The following is a 24,692-nucleotide window of genomic DNA, read 5'->3' as shown; positions in this document are numbered from 1 at the left end:
CTAAAATCGTGATATACCTATGCATACAATAATGAATATAAAATTATGGTATACCTAATTCACTCATTTTACTGAACCCATTATTATACTTTTAAAGTTATACTTATTTGTTTATCAATTTCAATAATAAGACAAACTAATATTAAAATAATTTAAAACAAAAAAAATCTAATAAATAAATAAAAAAGTAAAATAATAAATGTTATAAATACACTTATTTGTTTTGTTTGACAAATTGTGACACTAATTTTGAAAATAAATCAACAAATTCTTAATGCTTAATGAATAAATATTTGAATCAAACTAACCCCATTAATAGAGTAATAAAACATTTTGATTTATTATTTGAGATTCCAAAATAATGTTTTATTAATCAAATAAACATTTTTTTTAAATAAATCAATCATCTCATGAAGCATTAGATTATCAAAATAAATTTTAAATATCTTTATTTATTTTCTATACAGTTTTAAAATATTTAACCATGTAAACTCTATTTTTGAAGATAAAACAAGTCATATTACTAAACAAATTGTTCATCTGAAATATAAAACAAGCAAATAATTGAGTATTTAACAACAATTTCATTTTAGTTGAGCAAAATGACTCAAATTCAATCATTCTGGAGAATAATAACAAAAATAAAAATACCCAAAATTCTTGAAATCAACCAATCCCTACCATAATCAAACTAATTGAAGAACTGTTGATTAAAGAGAAGATTAGCCCTTACTCCTCATCAAGAACATGATGATTTCTTTGGCTTGTGAGTTGTGACATCAAATTCAAAACCCTAGTTTTAGTTTTTTCGAATGCTTCCCCCGATGTTTAATTCATGAAAAACGACGACAAACCCTAATCGCTATCACTATCCCAATTTTCATCCAACTGTTTAAACGATTTAACCTTCTTCACATCATTTCCTTTCTCCATGTTTAAATTGTTGTTGTCACCCGCTTCATTACTGTCACTTTCAGATTGCCACTCCAAATCATCACTCATTTCATCGCCCGAACCAGAGCCCTCTTCTTGCATTATTCTCGGGCCATCTCTTCCACTGAATCCTCGATGATTATTCGCTCGAACATTGTAGTTTCTTTTCCCTCTTTCGTTAGTTCGATCATGAACATCATTTTCATCGCTAGAACCAGAGTCATCTTCTTCCATTCTTGACGAACCTCCACGAAATCCTTGATGATTATTGGATCGAACATTGTAGTTTCGGTTGACTCCTCTTCTATCATTGTCATACGACACGTTCTCATCCTCATCGCTCTCATCGTTTCTTCTAAACCTTTGATCTGTATTTTCTCGATTCCAATACCTAATCCTACTGAGTTCTTCTTTCTCAGCTTCTTCCTCAGCAGCCCACTCTTTATCAGCAGCATCCTCTATTTCAGCTATAAATCTATCCAGCTCCTCCTGATCACTGTCTTCAGCAGGATCAAATTGTCGAGCCCCAATTTTCGAATCTTCTTCACGAGACAACAATGGCTCATTTTCATTAAAAACGTAAGGACTTCCTTCTTTCCTGTCAATCGCGTTAAAGAAAGTCGAAGCTACTCTCTGTATACTTGCTACAGCCACTGGATCTTCCGGATTATAACCCTTTCTACGAAGATCCTGTTCATATTTCTTTATATTCAATTTCTGTGATTCCAGAGCTTGCTCGAATCTAGCCTTAAACAATGCCTGCATAAAAATGTACATGAACTGATCAAGCTACCATTCATAGATTCTGAAATGAACAAAATGCGAAAATAAATGAACCTTTCTTTTCGTAAGGGTGTTGATTGGTATCAAGTTCTTTGGTTGACGATAATTTCTACCACGATACATGATGACAGTTTTCAGATTATGAATGTTGATCACTATGCCTCCACTTAAACGTGCTAGCATAGACGACATCTCTTTAATCTTTTCCTTTGGGAAGTTATCGCAACAAACTTGAACTGTTTCATGGAATTTCCAATGAAGGTGCATGTTTTGAACCACACCACCAAAAACACCACGAACACCAACAGGAACGTAGTTCTTGTTTCTGAAACCGATCTTCTTATACGCCTGAAGTTGCTCGGATGTTAACAGTTCAGGATCATGCTTCGGAGATGGAAGTTCAGGCAAATCATACTTTTTCAACTTCTGAAGAAGTAACGCAACTTTTTTCTTTGCCTAATCAAAATTCAAAAGATGAACTAGTTCATATTTGACAATGTAAACAGAAAACATGAAGAAATTTGAAGAATCTTACTCGTTTTAGGTTGAATACAAGTCGTTCTTCTTCCGTCATCAGTTTCTTTCTAATGTTAGAAGCTCGTCGAATCTCTCTTCGCGTTTTCCCTGTCTCCTTCTGCATCCGTCTCTCCACCTTCTCTCGCATACTTCTAGGCGGTCCAGCTCCAGACCTAGGTCCAGTGTCTATCGGCGGCCTTCCGGTTGACAATGGACGGGAAATTGAAAACGATGATACATTTTTGAGCGGCGGAATTGAAGAAACAACATTGTTTGATATAAGTTTCAATAATACATCCCTGATACGAGCAAAATGAAGGATTAATTCATGAAATACACTAACAATGACGGTTATTTTCTGAATTTGGACTGTTCTATATACCTTGAAGATGGATGAGAGATGAAGGCGGAGAGTTTAGTGAAATTCCTTTGCATATTGGACATTTCTCTGTATTAGAGGCGAATCGAGTTGATTTTGATTGTTTTAGCTCTACTTGTGAACTCTTTCTGACTTCGTCGTCTTCGTATGAATCTTCATTTGAGCTGAATTCATAGTTCTTACGTATAACTTCCAGTTGCGATTGAATCTGTCAATGGAAATCTCTGGTTCTTCAATCTAATGGGAAGAATGGAGAAGACAAAGTTTTGTTCGCGGCGGCCGGATCTTTAAAGTCTTAATCGGATTCGGGTTAAATAACCTATTGTTTTGTAATGGGTTATTTGAAATAACCCACGCTGTTTTGTTTTGACAATTTTACCCTTTTTATTCATAACATTTACGTGCCAAACCTAACATGTTTTCATTTTCTCTCTTCTCAACCCTTTTTTTATACAAGATCTCTTCATCCTTAAAATAATGTGATTTTTTTTTTTATTAGATATTATATTTAATAAATTTTGTTAAACAATAATAATAACTAAATATTTTGTAATAAAAATAAATAATTAAAATTATATTATAAATTAATATTATCAAAATAATAGTTAAATAAATAAATAATTTGTATTCTTGTATTTATTATATTTTATAATTTTAAATTTTAAAATTGATTTTTATAAAAATAATTAATAGTTTTAAAATATTAATAAAAAATCAGTATTAAATGAATAAAATTTTGATTTAATGTTTTTAGTATAGTTAAATAATTATATTAGTTAAAAATATTAATTTTTTATTATTATTATTGTTAAAAAATAATTAAAATAAAAATAATAATTAGAAATAACAATTAAAAAGATTCATGTCATATATATGGCTGTATACATACATGTATTCATATTCGCAATTCCACAAAACCTTATTCAAAACAAAACCTTATTCAAAATATCTTAAGCACCGTTATTAATAATGTTAAAATATTAATAAAAATAATTAGCATTAAAAAATATTTATTTATTTAATGTTTGTAATAAAGTTGAAATATTATTTATATTTTAAATTTTTATCATAAAATATCTTATTATTATTAAACAAAAATAATAATTAATAATTATCAATACAGAGTAATTATATTTATTTAATATAAACAAATTTAATTTAATATTAAAATAAAACAAAAAATTTAAAATAGTTAAAAATAACAGTTAAAAAGATTAATTAATATTTGTTTAAATGACACTAATAATTAAATAAATTAACTAAGCCAATTTGTTTGTAACATTTAAATAACAAATTTTAAATTTTAGAGTTATTTATAAATTTTTTAAAATTTTATTTATTAATATAAATAACAAAATCAAATACTTTTTAAAAAGTAATATGATAATCAAAATAAAGTTTAAGGAGACAAATTATCCTTTAAATGTAAATATGTTAGGGCTGTTTAGTATTTTTTTTTTTTGTACAAATGTAATATATATTTTTTTAATACAATTTTTGTATTTATTATTAGTTTCTTTATAATTTTACCGCTAAATTATTGGATACAAGTTTGATTAATACATTCCTATAAAGTGAAATAATTAATAATTAATTAAATAAAATATAATAATTTTTAATTTAACATTACCTTAAAATGTCTTAACAATAGGCACTACACATTATTAGGCATGAAATAACACAATTTTACTGAAATGATAGTAGTCACAACAGCACAGTAATTTTTAACATTTTCTGGCGTTTAAGTTAAGTTTAGTTTGTAATTTTTTTTTGATAAATATAATTTGAATCACATTCATTTATTAAGTATTTGTATAATGTTAATTAAATTATAAAATCTTTAAAATTGACGAGGATAATAACCTTTTATTTTGATACTAGACAATGATGCTACTAATCTTCGTTTATATTAATCTTAATTTATAATATTTTAATAATTTAAATTTTGAATAACAAATCAAATCATTATTTAAATCTAACATTTATGATTGTATTTCTTTATTTTAATATCAATTTAGAATGTTCTGAATTACACATTCATAATTTGACACTTAGAAAACACAAACCAAATATCTAACTAATATATTCAAACTTATTTGAAGTCTCAAAAAAATATACTTTTAAATTTTTTAAGAAAAATATATTTTGATTTAGATATTTATTTTTGGTTAATGTGGTAGCAAATTTAAAGATGTCGTTTTTATTTATTTATTTTTTGTTCCAAATTTAACGAAATCAAATTTGGGTTGATAATCTTTTTATTTTGTATTGACCATTACATGTGATTGAGAATAAATGGAAGAATTGCAATGAAATTCTAAAAGTGACAAATTTGTATGAAAAATCTTAAATCTTTAACATATTTTATTAGTTAATTAGTGTTATTAAGTTTCTTTTGTTATAAAAGAACAATCCTAACTTATGATATAACATAAATTTAGCTTAAAATATCTTTCATTTGTTTAATTGACTCATTTCTGTTTAATTATTAATTATTAAAAGTTAATATGGTACTTTTTGTTAGAACCAATCAAAACCATGAGTGGATGAAATTTGACAATTTTGTCTTTAGAAAAAAAAAATATAAAATTAAAACTTGAACTTTAATTTTATTAAAATCTTATAATTTAAAAAGGGTCAGATTATTATAAGTGTTATTTTAGTATCTTTACAATAAACCTATATCACACAAAAACTGTCATTTACAAATAAATAAATATATATATATATAATATGTATAATGATACTTAATTTTTAAAATGTTCGGATTGTCGGGTTGAAAGTTATGGTTAATTTGGATATATATATGTGAGAGTAAATGGATAATTGAGTCGGATTGTGGGTTGACCCGTCCATAAACTTAAAACGATTAAAAATAAAATTAAAAAAAACTATAAGTATAGTTTGAACTTACAACCTAACAAAACAAAAACAAGGACAATCTTTTAACTAACTATACTAATAACACTTTATATTTAAATTTCAACACCAAATTTGATATACGCAGAATATTTTAACAATATAAGTTCAAACTAATCTATATATATATATATATAATGATGCTTAATTTTTAAAATGTTCGAATTGCTGGGTCGAGAGCTGTAATTAATTTGGATATATACGTGAGAGTAAATGGATACTTAAGTCGGATTGTGGGTTGACCCGCCCATAAATTTAAAACGGTTAAAAAGAAAATTAAAAATGTTATCACATTTTTACCGTAATATTTTTTTTCACGATTTTTTATATCATTATTCCTGCAAATGCAGGGAATAGATGCGTAGTTAAACCTAAAAATGCTTAAAGTCTCACTTTTTTTTTTTTTTTTTTTAAGATAAATAAATTTATTTGATATTAGAGCTGATAATTTTTTTTAAATAACTAATTACCATTTAAAAATTGAGTAAACTTTAAGATATCATTTTAAAATTTCTTAATTGAAATATTTCTCCATTTATTAATTATGCCGACATTCATGGTTTCAATAGAGTTAACCCATTAATATGTTAAAAAAAACATTCTTTCATAAATGTTTATGAAAATGGTGTTAAATTCATAAAATAAAATAATTTAACCACAAAAATTGCAAAAGCATATACATATATATAATTCTATGACATATCTTTATGAACTTATCAAAGTAATACCAGATGAAGATGAGGATGATGCCTCTATTGATGAAGTTAATGGTCTAGAAGCTAAACTATTGATACTACCAGAATTCATGAATGGTGGTTGATTAGGTTCAGGAATTTCCCCATCTCCTTCAACAACACTTAGCATTTCAACAACTTCCGCCATTGATGGTCTTGAACTAACCGAAGCTTGAGTACACAAAAGCCCAATCTGCAAAACCCTCTCTATTTCTCGAACACTATAACTATCCTTCAGCCGAGAATCAATGCATTCAACCAATCTTTTCCCCATGTAAAGCTTCCAAACCTGATGAAAACATCATGATCATCATAAGTATTAATATAAATCAGCAGTTAACTTTAAGAGGACTTACAGTTTGCACAAGTGAGCCAGAGCCATTGATGATTGAATTGTTCTTTCTACAGCATATGATCTCAAGAACAAGCACTCCAAAGCTATAAACGTCGGCCTTTTCTGTTAATTGTCCTCGAACTAGATATTCTGGAGCCATGTAACCTCTGAGAAGAAGCAATGGCAGTTTTGAGTTTGTGTTAATAGTTACTATGATTATGTATGAATCTTACAATGTGCCTGCTATTCCTGTGCTAAGATGAGACTTGTCTGGTGCAAAACATCGGGCTAGACCAAAATCTGCAATCTTTGGATTGAGATCTTCGTCGAGAAGGATGTTGCTGCTTTTTATGTCTCTATGGATGATTCTTGTTTCGGTTCCACAATGGAGATAATTCAATCCTTCAGCTGTTCCAACTATTATCTTTAGCCTATCTTCCCATTTTAGTCCCAGACTATCTTTTTCTTCATCGTCTGTTAGCTCCAATCAAAGCAAAAAGATCTTCATGAACACAAATAGTAATAATAATAATGGATTCTACCAATTCAATGTTTACTTGATGGATGATTATGGCTTCAATTTCTTATTCAACATTATTCAGATCTAGTTCGGCTTGAGTCTCAATCTCAATCTCAATCCGGAACAATACAGTTGTTCATTAAACAACATTTAGGTTATGCGTTCAAGATTTATTACAAATGTTTGTATTATAAGTACTAACCTTTGGGACAACTTTACAAACTTCAATAATTTTAAAAAAGAATATTAATAATGGCTCCTATCCTATTGGAAACTGTTTCACTTGGAAATTTGTTTTTAAAATACAAAATCCATTTACATTTCATTTGGTATAAAGGCGCATAAAACTATGATAATGTTGTTTCAGGGATAAAATATGAACTCTAATTAGAGTAGTTCAAGTGACATGCCTAAAAACTCAAAAGTCGTGGATCCATTCTCATTAAAAATGCATTAAATTGAAGTGGGAACTATGACGGTCCTCAATTCGAGTAGGATACTTAGAAACACCCATTTCCAAACTATACCATTTGAAAACACTTTTATGGAACTCTAACTGGGTATGGATTAGAAAACGTTGATAACTTTCATTGAAAACACATCTTTTGTATAAATATCTTATCTTAATGTTGATTTAGATGAGATAATGTTGATTTAGATGAGATAATGTCCTAAGACATAACTTACTTCTTCCAAACTCAGCTTCAATTTCAACTCCACAAAGTGTTTTCAAATATGACCCAGGTTAAATTCTAGATACAAAATAGTTTCCAAAAAAATAGACATTAATATATGATAAGAGTGAAAAAAGGATTTACCAAAAAGAGAATGATCAAGACTACTATTAGGAAGATACTCATAAACCAATAAGCTTTCAGGACCTTCAATGCTACAACCCAACAACTTAACCAAGTTCTTATGTTTCATCCCTCTTACCAAGTTAACCTCATTGAAGAACTCATCCACCCATTGTCTACTACTAAAGAACAATCTCTTGATTGCCACAATTTCCCCATTTGGAAGTTTCCCTTTGAATACACAACCTGCTCCTCCTTCTCCTATTTTCATCAAAGGATTGAAATAATCCGTCGCCTTCTCTAGTACCTCATACTTGAAATTCAAACCCATCTTGTTAAATGAGTTCGAGACATGAAAACTACTATTCCCTTTTGAAAACCTTGACCATCTCAAGTAGAATGCATAGCCAGCAAAGAATGTTAACATCAAGAAAGCTATTGATGCCAAACCGATTATCATCTCCACCTTCCCTGTTTCAGAATCCAGACCCTGAATCAGAAACTACAAGTAAATACAATGAATGAATGTTTCATTCTTACCGGAAATTCCCCTAAGGGGATGAGAATGAGGAACTTGATTATAGAATTTGGTGGTGGAATATCTTAAATAGCAGCCTGCATTCATCCCTCTTCCTTCATTTCTAGGTAAACAATGTTTCAATTCTTTGGCAGCTTTAAACAAACATTCTCTACATCCTTCACTACTCAATGTTTCCCAACATTGTGCTAAACCAAACACACCCTTAATCTCTCCTACACCAAATCCACCGTTCCCCACAGCTAGTTCAGTCAAATTATCAAACAGTTGATGGACACTTAAAGTTTCAACCTTTAAGCTTATGGAATCGGTGCAATTAACTCTATCGTTAACTGGGTCTGTAGATTCGTTAAAGAAATTGTAGTTGTCGTACCTGAGGAAGCAGCCATCGAGGAAAATACGGGCGGATGATGAAGGGAGACAGTGAGGGAGACGCGTGCGACAGACGGCGAAACAGAGAAGGCAATCGGTGTGGGTTAGATCATGGTGGCATTGTCCTAAGCCGTAGATTGAGAAATTTGATGAGGAATTTGAAATGAAATGGGCATGGTGATTGTTGGAAATGATTTGGGAGAGTACTTCCATGTCTTTAACGAAGGTTGGGATGAAGGAGGAGTTTGGTAACGGCGTGGAATTGCCGCAGAAAAGACCGGATTCTTCGATTCTTGGATTGGAATGTACAGGGAGTGTGGAATTGAAGAGGAAGAGGATGAGAGTGAGGAAAAGTGAAATTGAAGAATTGGGTATTTGGTGTTTTCTTTGGAAAGCCATTACTACTACTGAATTTCATGCAAATTTCATTTCTGGAGAAGAAAGAAGAAGAAGCTTCATTCAAAGCTAAAAGGCAAATCTTGTCTGGCTCTGCTGCCCTGTGTATTTGACTATTGGGTGATTTTTATAATTTTCAAAATTGGTGGATAGTTTTAACTTTTAAAAAGATGGCCTAATCCTTTTTTTTTTTTTTAAATTAAAAAACTAGCCTATCATGACTTTCACTATCCATTTTGTTTTTTTAATTAATTTTTATTAAATTATATTATTTAATAAAATATAACATCTACAAAATTAAAATCAATAAGGGAGGATTGCATATATATTTAAAAAAATGAAATTCTCCGATTAAATGATACAACAATTATGCAATTTGTTAAAAATTTCTTCAAATACGAACTTAATTGAGTTCTTGAATAATGACCGTTATAACAGAGCAAATCAAACGAAACAATAAAATGGTATAGAAAGAAGAAGAAAAAATATTTTAAGTGAAAATATAGTTTGTTTGTTTTTTTTTTTTTTTTTAAATGTCCATTTATATTAAAAATGAAAAAAAAAAATTCGTTTAAGCACAACGAAAAACAAAAAACAAAAAATAACAAATAAAAAATAAGAAAAAAATAATACTTAATAAACTATTAAACTCGTAAATTCCCGAGAAGAACGATTAACTTTACGACAGACTCTATTGGCTTTCCTGAACGTATCTCATAAAATATCATAATAGTAGTATTATGAATGTTATAGTATTATGAATGATACGCATCATACGACTACAATCATTAAAGTTCAACAATTTTTTTTAAATAAGATAGTCCACTATGTATGTATGTCTGCTCAATGCTCATATTAGGCGCATCATTAATCCAAACTTCTTAACAACTATACATCACCAAACAATAAATTATTTTAAGTAAAAATATACTTATATTAAATATATAAGACACTTAAATCATAAATATTTAAAAAATTAAAGATAAATTTGATTTTTTTAAAAAGTTTTTTATTAAATTTGATTCTAATCTCCAAATCACTTCATTTATAGTATAACATATTTTTTACTTACTTTTATTAAATTTTATTTTAAATATAAAAATATATTTTAATAATTCATTTTTAAACCAATCTTAAATAAGTCATGTTTTTTAATTTAAAATTTTCTTGAGCGGCAAATGAAATCACTATTTAAATTGAAGCATTAGATGAATTTTCACATTAAAATATCCAACCAAATTGCCGGTTCAATTATTGGTAGGTTGAAATATTTTGATTTAAGGTTATTATTAAACAAAGTTATTATTAAATAATATAATTATATTTAAAATTTGAAAAATAAATGATTGTATATATTATTTTTGAAAAATAAATGATTGTATATATTATTTTTGAAAAATAAATAACAATTTATTTATGTTGAATTATCTATTCATCTTAGATCGATGCAAATTTGTTTGTACTTAACATGTTATTTTGTTTACACTTAACATATTTAGTGTTGTCAGACTTTACCTATTATTACACTCAATGTCTTTTAAATATATGGATTTCTCATATAAACTAAATTTAACTATCTAAATAATATTTTACCACTCTTCTCAACATTTCTATATAGTATTAGAGCATGTTTTTTCATCTTGAAGAAACATGTTCACAATTTTCTGCTGCCTCCTCCAATGGTGGAAATAGCCATTGGAAGAGAACTCAAATAATTCTATTATCTCATATTTTTCGAAATTATTTATGACAAATTCCATAGCATTCTTGAGCTCTTTCTTGGTAGTTTTGTCATTTCAAAAACTGTATTTTATATCTCGGCCGATATGTCCATCTTTGTGTCTCGACAAATTTTTTCTAGACTTAATCTGTTTAAACATTATCACCGTCCAACTATATGGTATAGTCTATCTACAAAAAAAATCAATCCAGCGACACTCCGACGATTCAAACGTCACTTGTTGTCATCAACATCTAACAACACTCTGGTATTCAAACGTCACTCGCTGTCATCAACATTCAGCGACACTCCGACGATTAAAACGTCACTCACTGTCATCAACATACAGCGACACTCCGGCGATTCAAACCGTCACTCGTTGTCATCAACATCTCATCCCCTTGGCAACATCCTCTCCGCTCTCATAGTTGTCCAAGCCTCTTCTAGCTAACATTCCCATCAAAACTCTTCTCAAGTCGATTTGAGAAAGTATGTGACAAGTTGGTCAATCTCAACATGTATTACCCAACTTGAGAGGAGTGTTGAATTATCTTTTCATCTTAAATTGGTACAAATTTACTTGTACTCAACATGTTTGCTTTGTTTACACTCAACATATTGAGTGTTGTTAGTCTTTACCTATTATCACACTCAATGTCTTTTCAATATATGAATTTCTCATGTAAACTAAATCAAACTATCAAAATAATATTTTACCTTTCTTCTCACCATTTCTATAATTTATATTGTAATTTAATACTTAAGAACTTAAGTATTAAGAAAATATTTATATATTTATAACTAAACTATGTATATTTTCATATTTTAATTATAACAGGTCATTTTGTTAGTTAATTACTAACCAAATTATTGAGTTATGTTTAACGATTTTTCAAACCAAACAATTTTTTATAAATTAATAAAAGTAGTATTGTATCGTATACTAAGTTAGTTCAAACATCAAATGACAAAAATAATTTTAAAAAAAAATCAAAAATCACATATTCAATTCTCATTATCCGTGAAGATTACGCTGACATCTAACTTAAAATAATGTGAATCTAGTCCTTCTAAAATATTATAAACCCTCATTATTAATACACAAACTTTACTTGAAAAATATACCAAATTAGTTTGAAAAAAATGCATGAACTATATACAAATCCAGGTAATTATGTTTGATTAGTGTGGAAGTGAACTTGAAGATGTCAAATTTTTGTTGATTGGTCTTTAACAGAATGATTGAAATCAATCTTTCCATTTGTGCCCACCAATTTGTGTGATTGAAAATAAATGAAAGAATTGGGATGGAAGTCATAAATTTGACAAATTTGTAAAGAAAATATTAAAAATATTTTATTTAGATAATTAGTGTTACATAGTCCATAAATTTAGCTTAAAATCTCTTTATTTTATTTTTATTTTTCTCATCTCTATTTCACTACTAATTATTTCATTTTCTTTTATTTTAAAGTTTATTAGGAATTTTAGTTAATTAAATTGTGATGTTAATTATATTTCATTATTAATGATTGAAAAGACAGTATGGTACTTAAAAAAGTTGGAACCAGCATAAAGGGCATATATAATAATTATGAAAATTGACAATTGTGTAGACTTTAGAATAAAAGGGGAAAAAAAAAAAAAGTCATTTTCAAATTAAAATCTTGAAAACTAAATTTCAAAGTTATCGGCTACAACAACTAAAAGGAAATTCGGCTTTTTTTCATTAATAGTAGACTTTCCTAACTCCTACCACCTGTCCACTATTCTTTTATGAAAGAAACAGACTGCATTTATTATTATTATTCACAGCATTCCTAATAAATTCTGAGTTGTCACATTCTTTAAATAAAATCTATTTTTGATAATATAGTTGAGCTTCATATTAAGCAATTTTAAATTAAGCACACTATTGAACCCTAAATAATAATAATAATGGAGCCTTGTCAAATCAAACCCACATGTCAAATACTGAAAATTTAAATATTTTATATTTCAAAATTCAATAGGCACGACTAGGAGTGATAAGTTGGATAATTCAAAAAAAAAAAAAACTTCAAACTATTTGGATTGAATATGATTTAACATTTTTCTTTTATTTAATTGCTTAGTATATTTTTATTTTATTTATTTATAATAATTATAAAATAATTTAGTCAAGAATTTTTTTTTTGTCCAATAATGACTATAAATGTATTTAGTTAAACAGAAAATTTGATAGTTGCTGGAATAAAAACAAAATAAAAATTGCTTGTGGATGAAAAAAAAAATACAAAAGAAAAGTTAGATATAATATATTAAATTCGATTTCAATCCAAAACAGAATAGCTATTAGTATTGCAAATTCGGAACGGTAATCCGTTATATGCCCTATAATATAGTGAAATCATTTAATGCACATCTATCGTTTAAGTGAAAATATATTTCCTCCTCTAATCTATTGGCAAAAAATGAGATGATACCTCCAACCTCTTTGACGTCCTGGGTTAGAGCCCTTCAGACGATAAGTTTCGCTCGTTTGTTTAATTGTTTGAGTATGTTTGCGGGCTATATGCTTAACCCACGAAAATTAGTCGCAAAGACACAGCGTTCTCAAAAAGTACAAAATCGGTTTTTCTTTCTCATCGGTCCGAGAACTGACTATTTTACTTGATGAACTTTTAAAAATAATTTAACAAAAATAACCAAAAAATTAAAAGATAACAAAGCTCAAAGCCATTTATAAAAAGTTTTGAAAGCAAAAATGAACTTTCCTTAAATATTACTAAAAGAATATAACTTTGAGCAACCAACTCAAATATTACATTCAGAACAATAATCCCACAACAACAAGTTAAAAAGAATACCAGTCAAACTGTTTATTTAAGTAAATTTGCCTCTTCATGATTCAAAATTTTGTTTCAATGCTCTAAAGATTGAAAGTGCACTTAATTTAAACCATACCTTCTCCAATCTTCCTCGTATACTAACTTCGTTTCGCGTAAAAGAAACTAATCATCATCCTTCACCAATGACATTACTGGAATGCCTTTGCTAGAAAAGGTTGAACATTTCATACACAATACCTGCCCTACTTCAAATTCTGGCGTACTATCATTTCCCTGAAACCGCAAAAACACCAGATAATAAGATACAAGTAACAAAAGGGAGGGAGGAGAATAGATCACTCTAGACAAAAACAACATTCATCAAATCAACATAAATCATGCATCTTCACTAACCTAACATATCCTCCTTTTTAGTTATACATTAGGTTGTTTTCTTACCAACTTTTTTATGTTGATCATCGTAGAATCAGGTCCAGTTATGTAGCTTTGGAAGTTTTTTTTATCGTACCAATAGAATTGTTCTAATAGGTACCAAAAATACACTATACTCTAGATAATGATAAAAAAAAATCAAATAATGAAACAAAAAAAGGAAAGACTTTCAATGTGATTGAGATAATTGACAAAATACTAGTTTCCAAATAGGTTCATATTAGGACTGGATAATATTGTAGACAAATACGGCAAGTTCTTTTGCTCCATTCAGAGAGAGTAAAACAAGGTTAGGATTTTTACCTCAAACCGATACATGCCTCTGATTCCATTCCCCAAATCCAGGACTATTCCCCGTGCACGAATTTGATGGACCTTCGCCATAACTTGTGTACCAATCTTTAGCTTTTGAGCATCTAGTCCACTCGTAACTGTATCTTCATCCTCGCCTACCACATCATCATCAATATAATAAGATTATTAATTGCCTAACATACTTTTTTGAGTGACAGAACCCAAATCGAAATTAAGATATTTTGTGTTTTGGAACATAATGACAGTTATATACCTTTTTTATTTAAGCCAACAGACTTCTCCTCCTCATCACACTCTTCTGCACTTCGGATCAGAAAGGGTGGTGATGGCTGAGAAGTCTTTGTGTCATCATTTTGGCATGTTGTATCCCTATTTAAAATACCAAGAACTGAATGTTGATCTACATTCTGCCTGTCTATATTGCAAACAGATGCCTGGACAGGAGCCTCTACTGAGTGTCTTAGTAATCCTTGAACAGTTTTATTTAGGTTTGAAAAATCCTTGAGAGATAATTTGATGTTACCACGGACATCCTGCCCTATGCACTTCAAGTTAAGAAGTTGCCCAACTGATACCACGTCTGAAACTCGAGACACCTAATGAGAAACGATGTCATAAGCATATCATCAGAGGAAGATCTTGATGAATTAAAGGCCTTTTGTTATACAATGTGAAAAAAGGAAGTAGACTTAATGTTTTTGAGAGAAGCCAAACAAGCAGGGAAAAAGATCATTCTAACTTGAGAAAAAAAAAGACATCAGATAACAGGCATGCATGCAGAAGATTAAATCCTTTATTTTTTACTATTAATCTAAATCCTATCATTATGCTATATAAAATTAACCAAGAGACGTCAGAATCAATAAGAACTAATTGGAAAGCAGATCTAATAACAAGTAAGAAAGACTTGCATCAACCCAAGTTCGAGCTCGGCTCGTTTAGAGAGCTCGTTCACAACAAAGAGGAAGGCTTCAGGTTAGGTGAACAGCTTCACATTTTTTGGGGGGTTAATAAATATTAAACGAGGTTTTAAACGAACTTCTAAACCAACATGTTCGCGAGTATATAAACGAGTCTCTAAACAAAAATGTTCACGAGTCCATTAACAAGCCTCTAACCGAACATGTTTGCAAGCTCACGAGCCGAATTTCTAAAAGCTCTATCTTAGCACGTTTAAATTTTCAAGCTTTTAAATGAGCTCGGCTCGTTAAGACTAACGAATGAGCTCGAACGAGCCTTTTTACTGAACCAAGATTCAAATAGCTCGCGAGCAGCTATGCTCATTTACATCCCTACTCCTGGGTATCTCAAGTAGCAAAATGTCTAAGGTTCAATTCTCACTAAGAACGCTCTGATATAAAGGGGATCATAGCATAGCAATACAGACACTCCTGTCAGTCCCTAAATCTAGGGTTGTGCTAGCCGCCCCAGGGAATAAACCCCAGTCACGAAGAAAGACTTACATCACATGTTCAAATTATTGCTAAAAAATACCACTCCATAAAAAGCAAGCAAATAATGTCAAATTTCAATCCTTCTTACATACCAATTTAGTCAAAATCCAAGAAAACACACTGTCTGGCCTATTTATAGTATTCTTCCTCTCTCTAAACACACAGTATGAGAGGACATAGAGAGTTCTTTGCATTGATATATGAGGCAATACAGACACCCCTGTCAGTCCCACAATCTAGCCAAGTCTTCTGATAAGTTGTGCAAAGTCTTCAATTGTGAAAATGGGAGAAGAACACAGCAAACGAAAATGGATGATGTTGCCGATAGCATAGTCCAGTTTAAATAGAACGGTCTATTTTAGACAACAGAACAAGATCTAAAAGGAGTTAAAAGTCTGGTGGATTATTTAAACTTCTTTCCAAAGTAATTACATCACTTAGAAGCATTAACCAATAGTTTGTGGACAGCCAAGGAGCTAGGTGGGATAATATAATACTTAAAGAGTTATAGTACATTCTGCAATACATTCACATGCCTACAAAGTAATGTCATTAACTAACTACTTCAAAAAGGTTGCTGCTAGGGATTCATTACTATGCAGTGTTTCCCATTCATAATGATCAACAAGTTAGCAAATTAATAAATCTTAAGGTGCACAAGGCCCTTGTAGTGCCTTGGACTTGGACATACTATCAAAGGCATTACTTGCTAGTCAATAAATACTACAAATAAGAGAATCAGGAAAAAAAATCAGCTTAAAAATGGAAAAACAGTATAGTTTAATTAATGTTGCAATTCAATTGGTTACCTACAGGTTCATTTGACAATTCAGAAATGTGCAGCAACCCTAGCTGACCACCGCTAAGCTCCACAAAAGCACCATATTCTTTGACTGATTGCACAATTCCTTTGTATGTCCCTCCAACTTCAATTTCACAACCGATTATGAAGTCCACCTGATGATCAAACAATGCACATACATCTGGGTTGATCATTGATGTGAGACAGTATCTTTTAAAGAATGCTTAGAAGTGAACTAATCACACATCAATGTGGTGTCAATCATCAGAAGTAAGAAGAAACACTATTGCATTTCAGAAGATTAAGAACAAGCATTAATCGTGTATTCTGTTGAAGCAAAACGTAATTGAAAAGATCACCACGGAATTTTTTTCTTATTAAAATATAGATAGGTACATATAAAGGAAAGCAGAGGCTTAGTAGAAAAGAGTATAGAAGAAGGTTCCAAAACATTTGAAGAAGATCAACGGAACAGCACAAAGAGACAGATAATAAAATATGAGATTATGTTCTTCAGCAAATAATAGTGCTGAAACACAGAATGTCATGGTTAAATGGGCTGTTCATGCTGGTCAGTAAATAAACTTCCATCTTCCAATCAAGCTCCACTAGTTTAAAAAAATCAAAAATTGTTGGAAAAGAAAGGATGATAACACTAAATTTTCAATTAGATTGCTAAATGATAACTGAAGATAAAGGAAGGAGTACCTTCTCAAGAGCTTTTTCCAACACTGCTTGATTCTTTGCAGATATAGTGAGTGTGCCATCACCAACAGAGATCCGTGCGCCTAAATATCAGAAGGAAATTATCATTATTAAAGTGCCCATGATATTTCTCTAAGAATTCTGGGTAATTCCAATCAGTGATCCAGTGAAAAAGAATACATCTTCTCCTTCTAGACTTTATTAGGCTTATAAAGTACAAAAGGTCAAGATGATGTCCCAAACTTATTATGAATCAACTCAGAAATAAGTGAGCAATTACCAAGCTTGCTTGTATCCAAGCAATCATGAATTTTTTTCAAGTAATTACCAAGTAAGAAATGCCAAAAAATTGAGTTGTGAAAATAGGAATGAAGAAACCCTCGGAATCATCACATAACTTTAAATGCATACAAAACAGTCAATTTTTTAGCTTGATGATGACAAGAGTTTGTGCATCTTATACTCTTCCATGGGACATGATCAACCCTCGTGCAAGTCCAAGACAAGGTAAGCTCACTTCTTACACTTCATTTTATCTAAAAGTCATATTTGGGGATTTTTGTGCCCAAACCCAGATTTGGGCATCAAAGTACAACTACATGAGATTAGACATGCTTATTGGACATCCAAGAAAAGGCAAGTGTACGATTTAACAGGAGGGAGCAGAACACAACAAAGGATGGATCTGGGTAAATATTCAACCACACATATACACAAGTTGATGAATAAGCAATATAACAGTAAGAGAAAGCAAAAGTAACAAATTGCTGAAGTTCTCAAGTAGCAAGGCAAAAATCTGAAGAGAATGCAGCCTAATTAACACCACCTGTTTCTTCTTCAATTTTTTTCCTCGAAGCACCAAGAGGCCCAAGCAAACGTCGGAGGGATTCATTGTTGTAATTCAAAGTCACTACAGCACAGAATGTAGATTACAAAAATTGTTAACAAATTAAGATTTAACAAACAGAGAAGACATTAAGATTTACAAAATAAAGTCAAGTTCACCTAAAACAGCAAGAAGCAATCACATACCTATTCGAGGAGAAGCTCTTTCACCCTGAGTACGTGGTGAGTCTATCTCTCGCTCCATGTGATCAAGAATTTGTAGCCGGGCTTTTAATGCAGGCTCCAAAGATTCACATATAATGTCCAAAGGAATCCCAGCAGGCTTTATATCCAGTTGAATTGCAGTAATTCCAGAACGTGTGCCAGAAATTTTAAAATCCATATCTCCAAGATGATCTTCTAAGCCCTAGTCGGGGATTAAAGCATATAATAAAGAAATTATATAAAGGAAAAATTAAGAAAATATATATTAAAAAACAATAATTTCAAATCAAACTTCTTAGGATGACAAAGAGGCCCCAGTTCATGAAAATCAGGGAAGTGAGGCACTGTTTGTGATACCAGTGGTGATACAAGATTGATTGTGATTGGGGCATTGTGTTATTATCTCATTCTAACTGTTACAGGCATCCACAAAGATTTTACAACAAGCTTCAGGCACCATGGGATAGGATCTCTACATAATTCTTGCAGTTTCTAGATTATTAACTCATTACTCATTTAATCTATTGTCATTTTGCATCCTGTGGTTATGTAGTCATGCGCATATCATTAATCTCGGTCTAATAGTTGCTTCTTCACTTCTTGGTATTCGTGTGAATGACTTTTGACACAAAATTGAGCTTTTTTATCTTGTTTTAATACAAATTATGATTTAAATTATAAAAAAAAATAGCTTTTTATCAAACTGTTGGTGCACCAGCAATTTGATGCCTTCCAGAAAATTAATTGATCCCTAACTTCTACTTGTCTCTCCTATTTCATGGGATCCTTAAGGTTTTGGTATGAAATTATTTTTTACCAAAATTCCCTTCAAATGTAAAGAGAGAAAGATAAATAGGAAGTATTGTTATAATGATGTTAATTAATTTTGGGATTCGGGAGTGGGAAATAGTTTTCATTAGGAAATGAATAAATAATTAAAATCAATTGTAAATTGTGTTGTTAAATAGTAAATGAAATGACCTGAGAGATAAATGGGATTTTCTTTTTAAAACATAAAATGGGATGGATTGAGTATATTATACCAAAACAATGCTTGATCGCTCAGCCAAGACCCTTAAACTTTATCTCGTATCACAATGATAAGGGGGAAAACTTCTGAATTAAAGTTACCACGAAACAATCAAGAATAAAACTCACCAAAATATCAGTCACAATACGGTAATCCTTGATTTTGCCTGTTGATTTGTCAATGTCAGTAACAAGTCCCACTGAAACACCTGCTACATGTTCTCTTAAAGCAATTCCGGCATCCATCAAAGCCATGCTGCCTACAGTTTGACACAGAAAATAGCAAATGATTTTAGCAGGGGATTGCTGATGGAAAGAACATGATAGTGCACGAAGATATAGAAGTATCAACGTCTTTATTTGAAAGTGCTCGTAAGGTAATTCTACAAATAGAAATACATAGCAAATGAAAGACACAACCATGATTAAGAAAATCCATACCTCCACAAACAGTTGCCATTGATGTTGAACCATCAGAAGCCATTACTTCTGAATTAACACGAATAGTATATTTTAAATCATCTTCAGGAGGTAAGACTGCAAGCAGAGCTTTCTCAGCAAGGGTGCCTGTGGACATAAAATGATCCAGCATCAATTAGCTACTAGGAATATATAGATGATGAAGTATCATGCAAAGCATCAATAGTACCAATAGTTTCAGAATACTTCAATGGAAATTGATAAATAATAGACAAGTTGCAAACAAGACAAACTAGCAATGCACATCATGGGGGAAAAATGGCGCAAAAAATCCCAAAGTGTACATCACATAGTGAATTCAAGCTCTTAGTTTGCTAATCAGGACAGATTGTTCATAGGTCCTTCATTTGTACATGCTTATGAGAAAAAAAAATTATGTTTTCTGCTAATTATGAACAATACATCTTAAGGGTAAAATTAAAAATGATATCAGAACTGGCCAAAATAACAAATGAAGATTTATCAGCTATCATAGTTAAGGATATAAATTTTGGTCAGTAGAATTAGAGGAAGCAACTCAATTTGTTGAAAAATGGCAATGTAAAAACTTAATTGGCATTACCATGCCCAACTTCACGCCTGTTCAATCCAGTTCTTTTGCCTACTTCGTTGATACAAAAAGGTGGAAAGCTGTAGTGGAGCATGAATCGCTTGGTTGAGGGACCAACCAAGGAGGCCAAACGCTGAGCATCTTGAGGTGCTCCAAGAGTCACAGTACACAAAACCTGTAAATAGCATTAGATGCATACATTTGTGGGTATGGTAAGAATTTGCACCAACATAAACATTTTCAAACATACAAGTGATAATAACAAGCAACTAACCTGAGTATCTCCACGTGAAAAAATTGATGATCCATGCAGTTGAGGCAGGTTTCCAGCTTCACAAAACACAGGTCTTACCTCATCAAGACGTCTCCCATCAACTCTTAAACCTTTGTCAATAATCCTTTTTCTTACAACCTGATATTTCAGGCAAGTTGACATAACCATCCTTATTAGATATAAAACCAAAAATACTATAAAAAGAAAAAGTAAGTGAATGTAACAGGAAATTAATTAAAAGGCCACAACATAGGTCACTGTGAGACACCCTTCCCTTGGGATAAAAAAAACTAAGGTGCAAGTATTGACATAGAATGTTATCTTCCTCTTTCATAAGGAGCATTTTATCACTGGGATACAACAAGAAATGATGATCTAAAACTAGAATAAGCAAAAGCCAACCTTACAGGTATAAGAATAAACTTACCTCCTTCCTAACTGTATCAACTGTCTTTGGCAGAAATTTTAAGCTTTCTTCATCACATTCTTCTTCTAGTACCCTCTTTACATCTTGTGTGATCTTATCAAGCGCCTCTCCACGTTCAAACTAAATGGAGAATTAAGGATAAGTAACAATAATTGTGACAGGTCATCAAATAAATAAATCAAAATTTATATAATTGACTTCCAACAAATATATCAGGTGCTAAAAGAGAGTGTGCATACTTTTCCATATGAAGGATCTGTGAAGACTGCTTCAATTGGCGATTCAGACAAGCTCCGAATCTTTTCCAGGGACTTTTCTGATACCATGTACAATTTGTATTCCTTCTTCTTCTTGCCGGCTTTAGCTGCTAATCTAACTTGAGGTTCAATATATTTTATGGCCTGGAAAGAAAAACTATAACATATTTAACAGTGATCAGTTTATCTGGTGCACTTCTGATTGTAGTCATGCAAATACTCACTTCAGGATGAGCAATCCTTAACGCATGCTCAAAATCTCTTTCAGAAATCCCACGAGATTGTGCATCTATCATCAAAGTTTTGTCCCTTGTGCAGGCATACACCAGGTTAAGATCACTTAAAGCCAGCTGCATAAGACCATATGTCAATGCTTGATATTAATAGAAAAATAACACTTCTTAATAAACATAAAATGTATAGCAGAAAGTTTAAATCAAATAGCTTCAAGGTTATCAAGGGACAAAATATCCACCTGAATTATAAAATGAAACAGAAACGAAACATCACTCTGAACCAAATGACTGAGCACAAATTTAACGAATAGAATTTCATAATTAGTAACAATGATTTCAAGCTAATATGAAAATTTTGGGAATACAAGTATAATTTCTACTAAGCATGGTTTATACAGGGTAACTGGCATACATGTGATGCCCAACAAAGGTGAACAATATGTAGCCTTCATGATACCAGGAATCAGTCTTGTAGGTGATAAAAGTTCAAATGCATTACTATAGCTAAGCTAGAATACTTTTCATGAGAGAGCTGCATGGTGTCTATGCACATAGCTTGACTGTTTATTACTGGACTTCCACAGGCAACAATTAAAATATGGTGCTTATTACCTCATCCATAGTTGGATTAACAATAAACTCTCCCGATATCCTCCCTATACATATTACTCCAATAGGGCCACCCCAAGGAATATCTGACAACATTAGAGCAGCAGATGTTGCATTAGCTGCCAATACGTCTGGATTTTGTTTCCCATCACAAGAAAGAACACTTGCAGTTACCTATAAAAACAGGGACAGTGAGACAAAGAATATAACAAAGAAATACAATACAATTAAGAACCAGACAAAAAAGCAACGATAAAGAACCTGAACTTCATGGTAAAAGCCAGCAGGAAAAAGTGGTCTTATGGGTCTATCAATGAGACGACCACATAGAAGTTCCCGCTCTTTAGGTGCCCCCTCCCTCCGCATGAATGTGTTGGGGATTACCCCTTGAGCAAACTGTTTTTCTTGATACTCAACCTAACAACCATAAATATCATTAAAAAAATGGATGAACCATATGAATCAAAGCTTTGACAGAAAAATGTATGATATCTTATGAATCAAAGCATCGGAGACTTAAAAATATGGTTATATTGACATAAGAAACATTATTTTTTGAAACAGTCGTTGATATCAAAACCACTGATTACCTCATCTCATAATCATTTTTTGTTCAATCCTACCTAAGCTGATCTTACGGTGAGAAAATAAAACAGTTGATTAAGTAATGAGTTATCAAACATACAGATAGAGGTAAGAAGTCACGAGCTGCATCTCCTTTAGCAGAAGCAACAGTAGACAAGACTTTAGTCTCTTCAACTCCAATTAAAACTGCACCATTAGCAAACCGAGCTATCTTCCCTGTTTCCAACTTGATTTTGCGTGATCCTATCTCGAATTCCTCGGAAAACGTCTCGAGAAACTTCGTTCCGGCAACAGGAGTCTCGGAATCAGGTAGGAGTGTTGAAGTTGATGCCGACGAAGAGAAGGTATGGCGGCCATGGGAATTGATGCGATGTCCAGCTCGATTCAATGCAAATGCATGCCATAAGGATGTCCGAAGAGGAAATCTTCTGCTCAATAGAGGTGTCATGGAGAAGAAGATGAAGTGAAAGATAGTGTGGAGGTTTAGGGTTTAAGGGTTCTTCAGTATAAATAGTGAAAACTTTTTCAGTTTTTCATTTTCTTTTAAGAGAACCCTTGATTGTTCATTTAGTGCAATATTTAAATAAACTTGTTTTTCTTCTTTTTAATTATAATTAAGGGTATTTTCATTGAACTTATTTAATCTAAATTATTCATTGAAGTCTAACATTTTGTATTTGTTAAAATCTTGATATATATTTTATTATTTATAAGTGATATTTATTATTTAAAATTATTTTCATTTAAAAAAATTTGGAAATTAGTTCACCCGTTTCCAATAATTGTTATGTTAGGGACAGATATTCCTTGATTTGATCCGTAGTTGATCAAGAATGGGATAATAATGGTATTTATGTCCATCCACCTAATTTTATCCCGAATACTAATAAACATAATTAAATATATAACAACATTAATTAATTTATTTATTTTTCTTATTTTTTTTAAGAATTTTAAATTTATTTCTGTATAATAATATAAATTTTTAATATATTATGGTATATATATAATATTAAAAAAATTGTTTATATAGTTTTATCATTTTTTTTATAGAGAATATTGTATAATAGTGTCTCACAAAATTATTAAAACTTAATAGAATGAGAATAATAGTAAAAAAATTCTCCTGAATTAAAATTGTACAAGGATGAACTATAATATCAAATATATCAATGATAGGTAAAATGTGTTATATACTATTATATCATCATCCCGTATGAGTTTATTCCCTCTCTTATCTTCGAGTAAATTACTTCGTTTCTTTTGTGATGAAAAATTTTCTAACAAAAATTAGCCTTCTATAAAAAAAAAAAATCTAATTTTTTAATTACATTTAGAAATATATAAATATAAAACATATATTTAATAAAATATTTTAGAAGTCTAATAACAATCCTCTTTTTTTCAAAAGATAAATTAAGTTTGAAGCCAATATAATTTATTTATGTTTATTCATTTTTTAAATTAAAATAGGGTATTAACTATTAAATTATGTTAGTTTTTTTTATATAATGAATTCTAATTTCGTTTTTTTTATGAAGTTCGTAAAATGAAGAGTAATGTTATCTTCATTTGATTATGAATTTGTTTTTATTATTGTTATAACAATAATTCATAATATATAATAATATAAAAATTCAAAAGATTCGCATAGCACTTTGACACAAGAGATTAAGACAAAAAAAAATATGTAACTAAAAATTAGAGTCAATAAT

General features: G+C 30.6%; 3 protein-coding genes across 3 annotated transcripts; all 3 read right to left on the bottom strand.

The window, feature by feature from the left end:
* Nucleotides 1–633: 633 nt before the first annotated feature.
* Nucleotides 634–2,874, bottom strand: LOC124934330 (CRM-domain containing factor CFM9, mitochondrial). Its single transcript, XM_047474848.1, has 4 exons — nucleotides 2,615–2,874; nucleotides 2,252–2,531; nucleotides 1,771–2,172; nucleotides 634–1,692 (listed from the first exon to the last, which is right to left on the bottom strand). Exons 1-4 carry the CDS (start codon nucleotides 2,674–2,676, stop codon nucleotides 856–858), a joined length of 1,581 nt encoding a protein of 526 aa, XP_047330804.1. The 5' UTR covers nucleotides 2,677–2,874; the 3' UTR covers nucleotides 634–855.
* A 3,281-nt stretch (nucleotides 2,875–6,155) lies between these two features.
* LOC124936198 (cysteine-rich receptor-like protein kinase 42) lies at nucleotides 6,156–9,272 on the bottom strand. The gene is made up of 5 exons (XM_047476678.1): nucleotides 8,456–9,272; nucleotides 7,937–8,386; nucleotides 6,832–7,072; nucleotides 6,621–6,765; nucleotides 6,156–6,553 (listed from the first exon to the last, which is right to left on the bottom strand). The coding sequence occupies exons 1-5, from the start codon at nucleotides 9,222–9,224 to the stop codon at nucleotides 6,236–6,238; spliced, it is 1,923 nt and encodes a 640-aa protein (XP_047332634.1). The 5' UTR covers nucleotides 9,225–9,272; the 3' UTR covers nucleotides 6,156–6,235.
* Nucleotides 9,273–13,683: 4,411 nt separating this feature from the next.
* Nucleotides 13,684–23,452, bottom strand: LOC124936483 (polyribonucleotide nucleotidyltransferase 2, mitochondrial). Its single transcript, XM_047476985.1, has 18 exons — nucleotides 23,078–23,452; nucleotides 22,654–22,809; nucleotides 22,396–22,566; nucleotides 21,772–21,897; nucleotides 21,530–21,691; nucleotides 21,291–21,410; nucleotides 20,864–21,001; nucleotides 20,602–20,764; nucleotides 20,001–20,126; nucleotides 19,689–19,819; nucleotides 18,513–18,732; nucleotides 18,307–18,390; nucleotides 17,484–17,563; nucleotides 16,787–16,930; nucleotides 14,773–15,115; nucleotides 14,508–14,653; nucleotides 13,923–14,045; nucleotides 13,684–13,891 (listed from the first exon to the last, which is right to left on the bottom strand). Exons 1-17 carry the CDS (start codon nucleotides 23,423–23,425, stop codon nucleotides 13,935–13,937), a joined length of 2,769 nt encoding a protein of 922 aa, XP_047332941.1. The 5' UTR covers nucleotides 23,426–23,452; the 3' UTR covers nucleotides 13,684–13,891; nucleotides 13,923–13,934.
* Nucleotides 23,453–24,692: the final 1,240 nt, after the last annotated feature.

This window comes from Impatiens glandulifera, chromosome 4 (assembly GCF_907164915.1).
Source record: "Impatiens glandulifera chromosome 4, dImpGla2.1, whole genome shotgun sequence".
Lineage (NCBI taxonomy): Eukaryota > Viridiplantae > Streptophyta > Magnoliopsida > Ericales > Balsaminaceae > Impatiens > Impatiens glandulifera.
Note: the sequence above shows the minus strand (reverse complement) of the source record. Positions and strands in the feature narration are given on the sequence as shown.

Excerpts from the sequence above, each read along its gene's own strand:
- LOC124936198 (XM_047476678.1), bottom strand. The coding sequence starts at position 9,224 with ATGGCTTTCCAAAGAAAACACCAAATACCCAATTCTTCAATTTCACTT. Across the intron at positions 7,073-7,936 it reads TCTTGATCATTCTCTTTTTG|ACGATGAAGAAAAAGATAGT; the intron begins GTAAATCCTTTT and ends TGGAGCTAACAG. Across the intron at positions 6,554-6,620 it reads CTGGCTCACTTGTGCAAACT|GTTTGGAAGCTTTACATGGG; the intron begins GTAAGTCCTCTT and ends TGTTTTCATCAG.
- LOC124936483 (XM_047476985.1), bottom strand. The coding sequence starts at position 23,425 with ATGACACCTCTATTGAGCAGAAGATTTCCTCTTCGGACATCCTTATGG. Across the intron at positions 20,127-20,601 it reads CAGGCGTGAAGTTGGGCATG|GCACCCTTGCTGAGAAAGCT; the intron begins GTAATGCCAATT and ends TTATGTCCACAG. Across the intron at positions 19,820-20,000 it reads AATGGCAACTGTTTGTGGAG|GCAGCATGGCTTTGATGGAT; the intron begins GTATGGATTTTC and ends GTCAAACTGTAG.
- LOC124934330 (XM_047474848.1), bottom strand. The coding sequence starts at position 2,676 with ATGTCCAATATGCAAAGGAATTTCACTAAACTCTCCGCCTTCATCTCT. Across the intron at positions 2,532-2,614 it reads ATCTCTCATCCATCTTCAAG|GGATGTATTATTGAAACTTA; the intron begins GTATATAGAACA and ends TGCTCGTATCAG. Across the intron at positions 1,693-1,770 it reads ACACCCTTACGAAAAGAAAG|GCATTGTTTAAGGCTAGATT; the intron begins GTTCATTTATTT and ends ATTTTTATGCAG.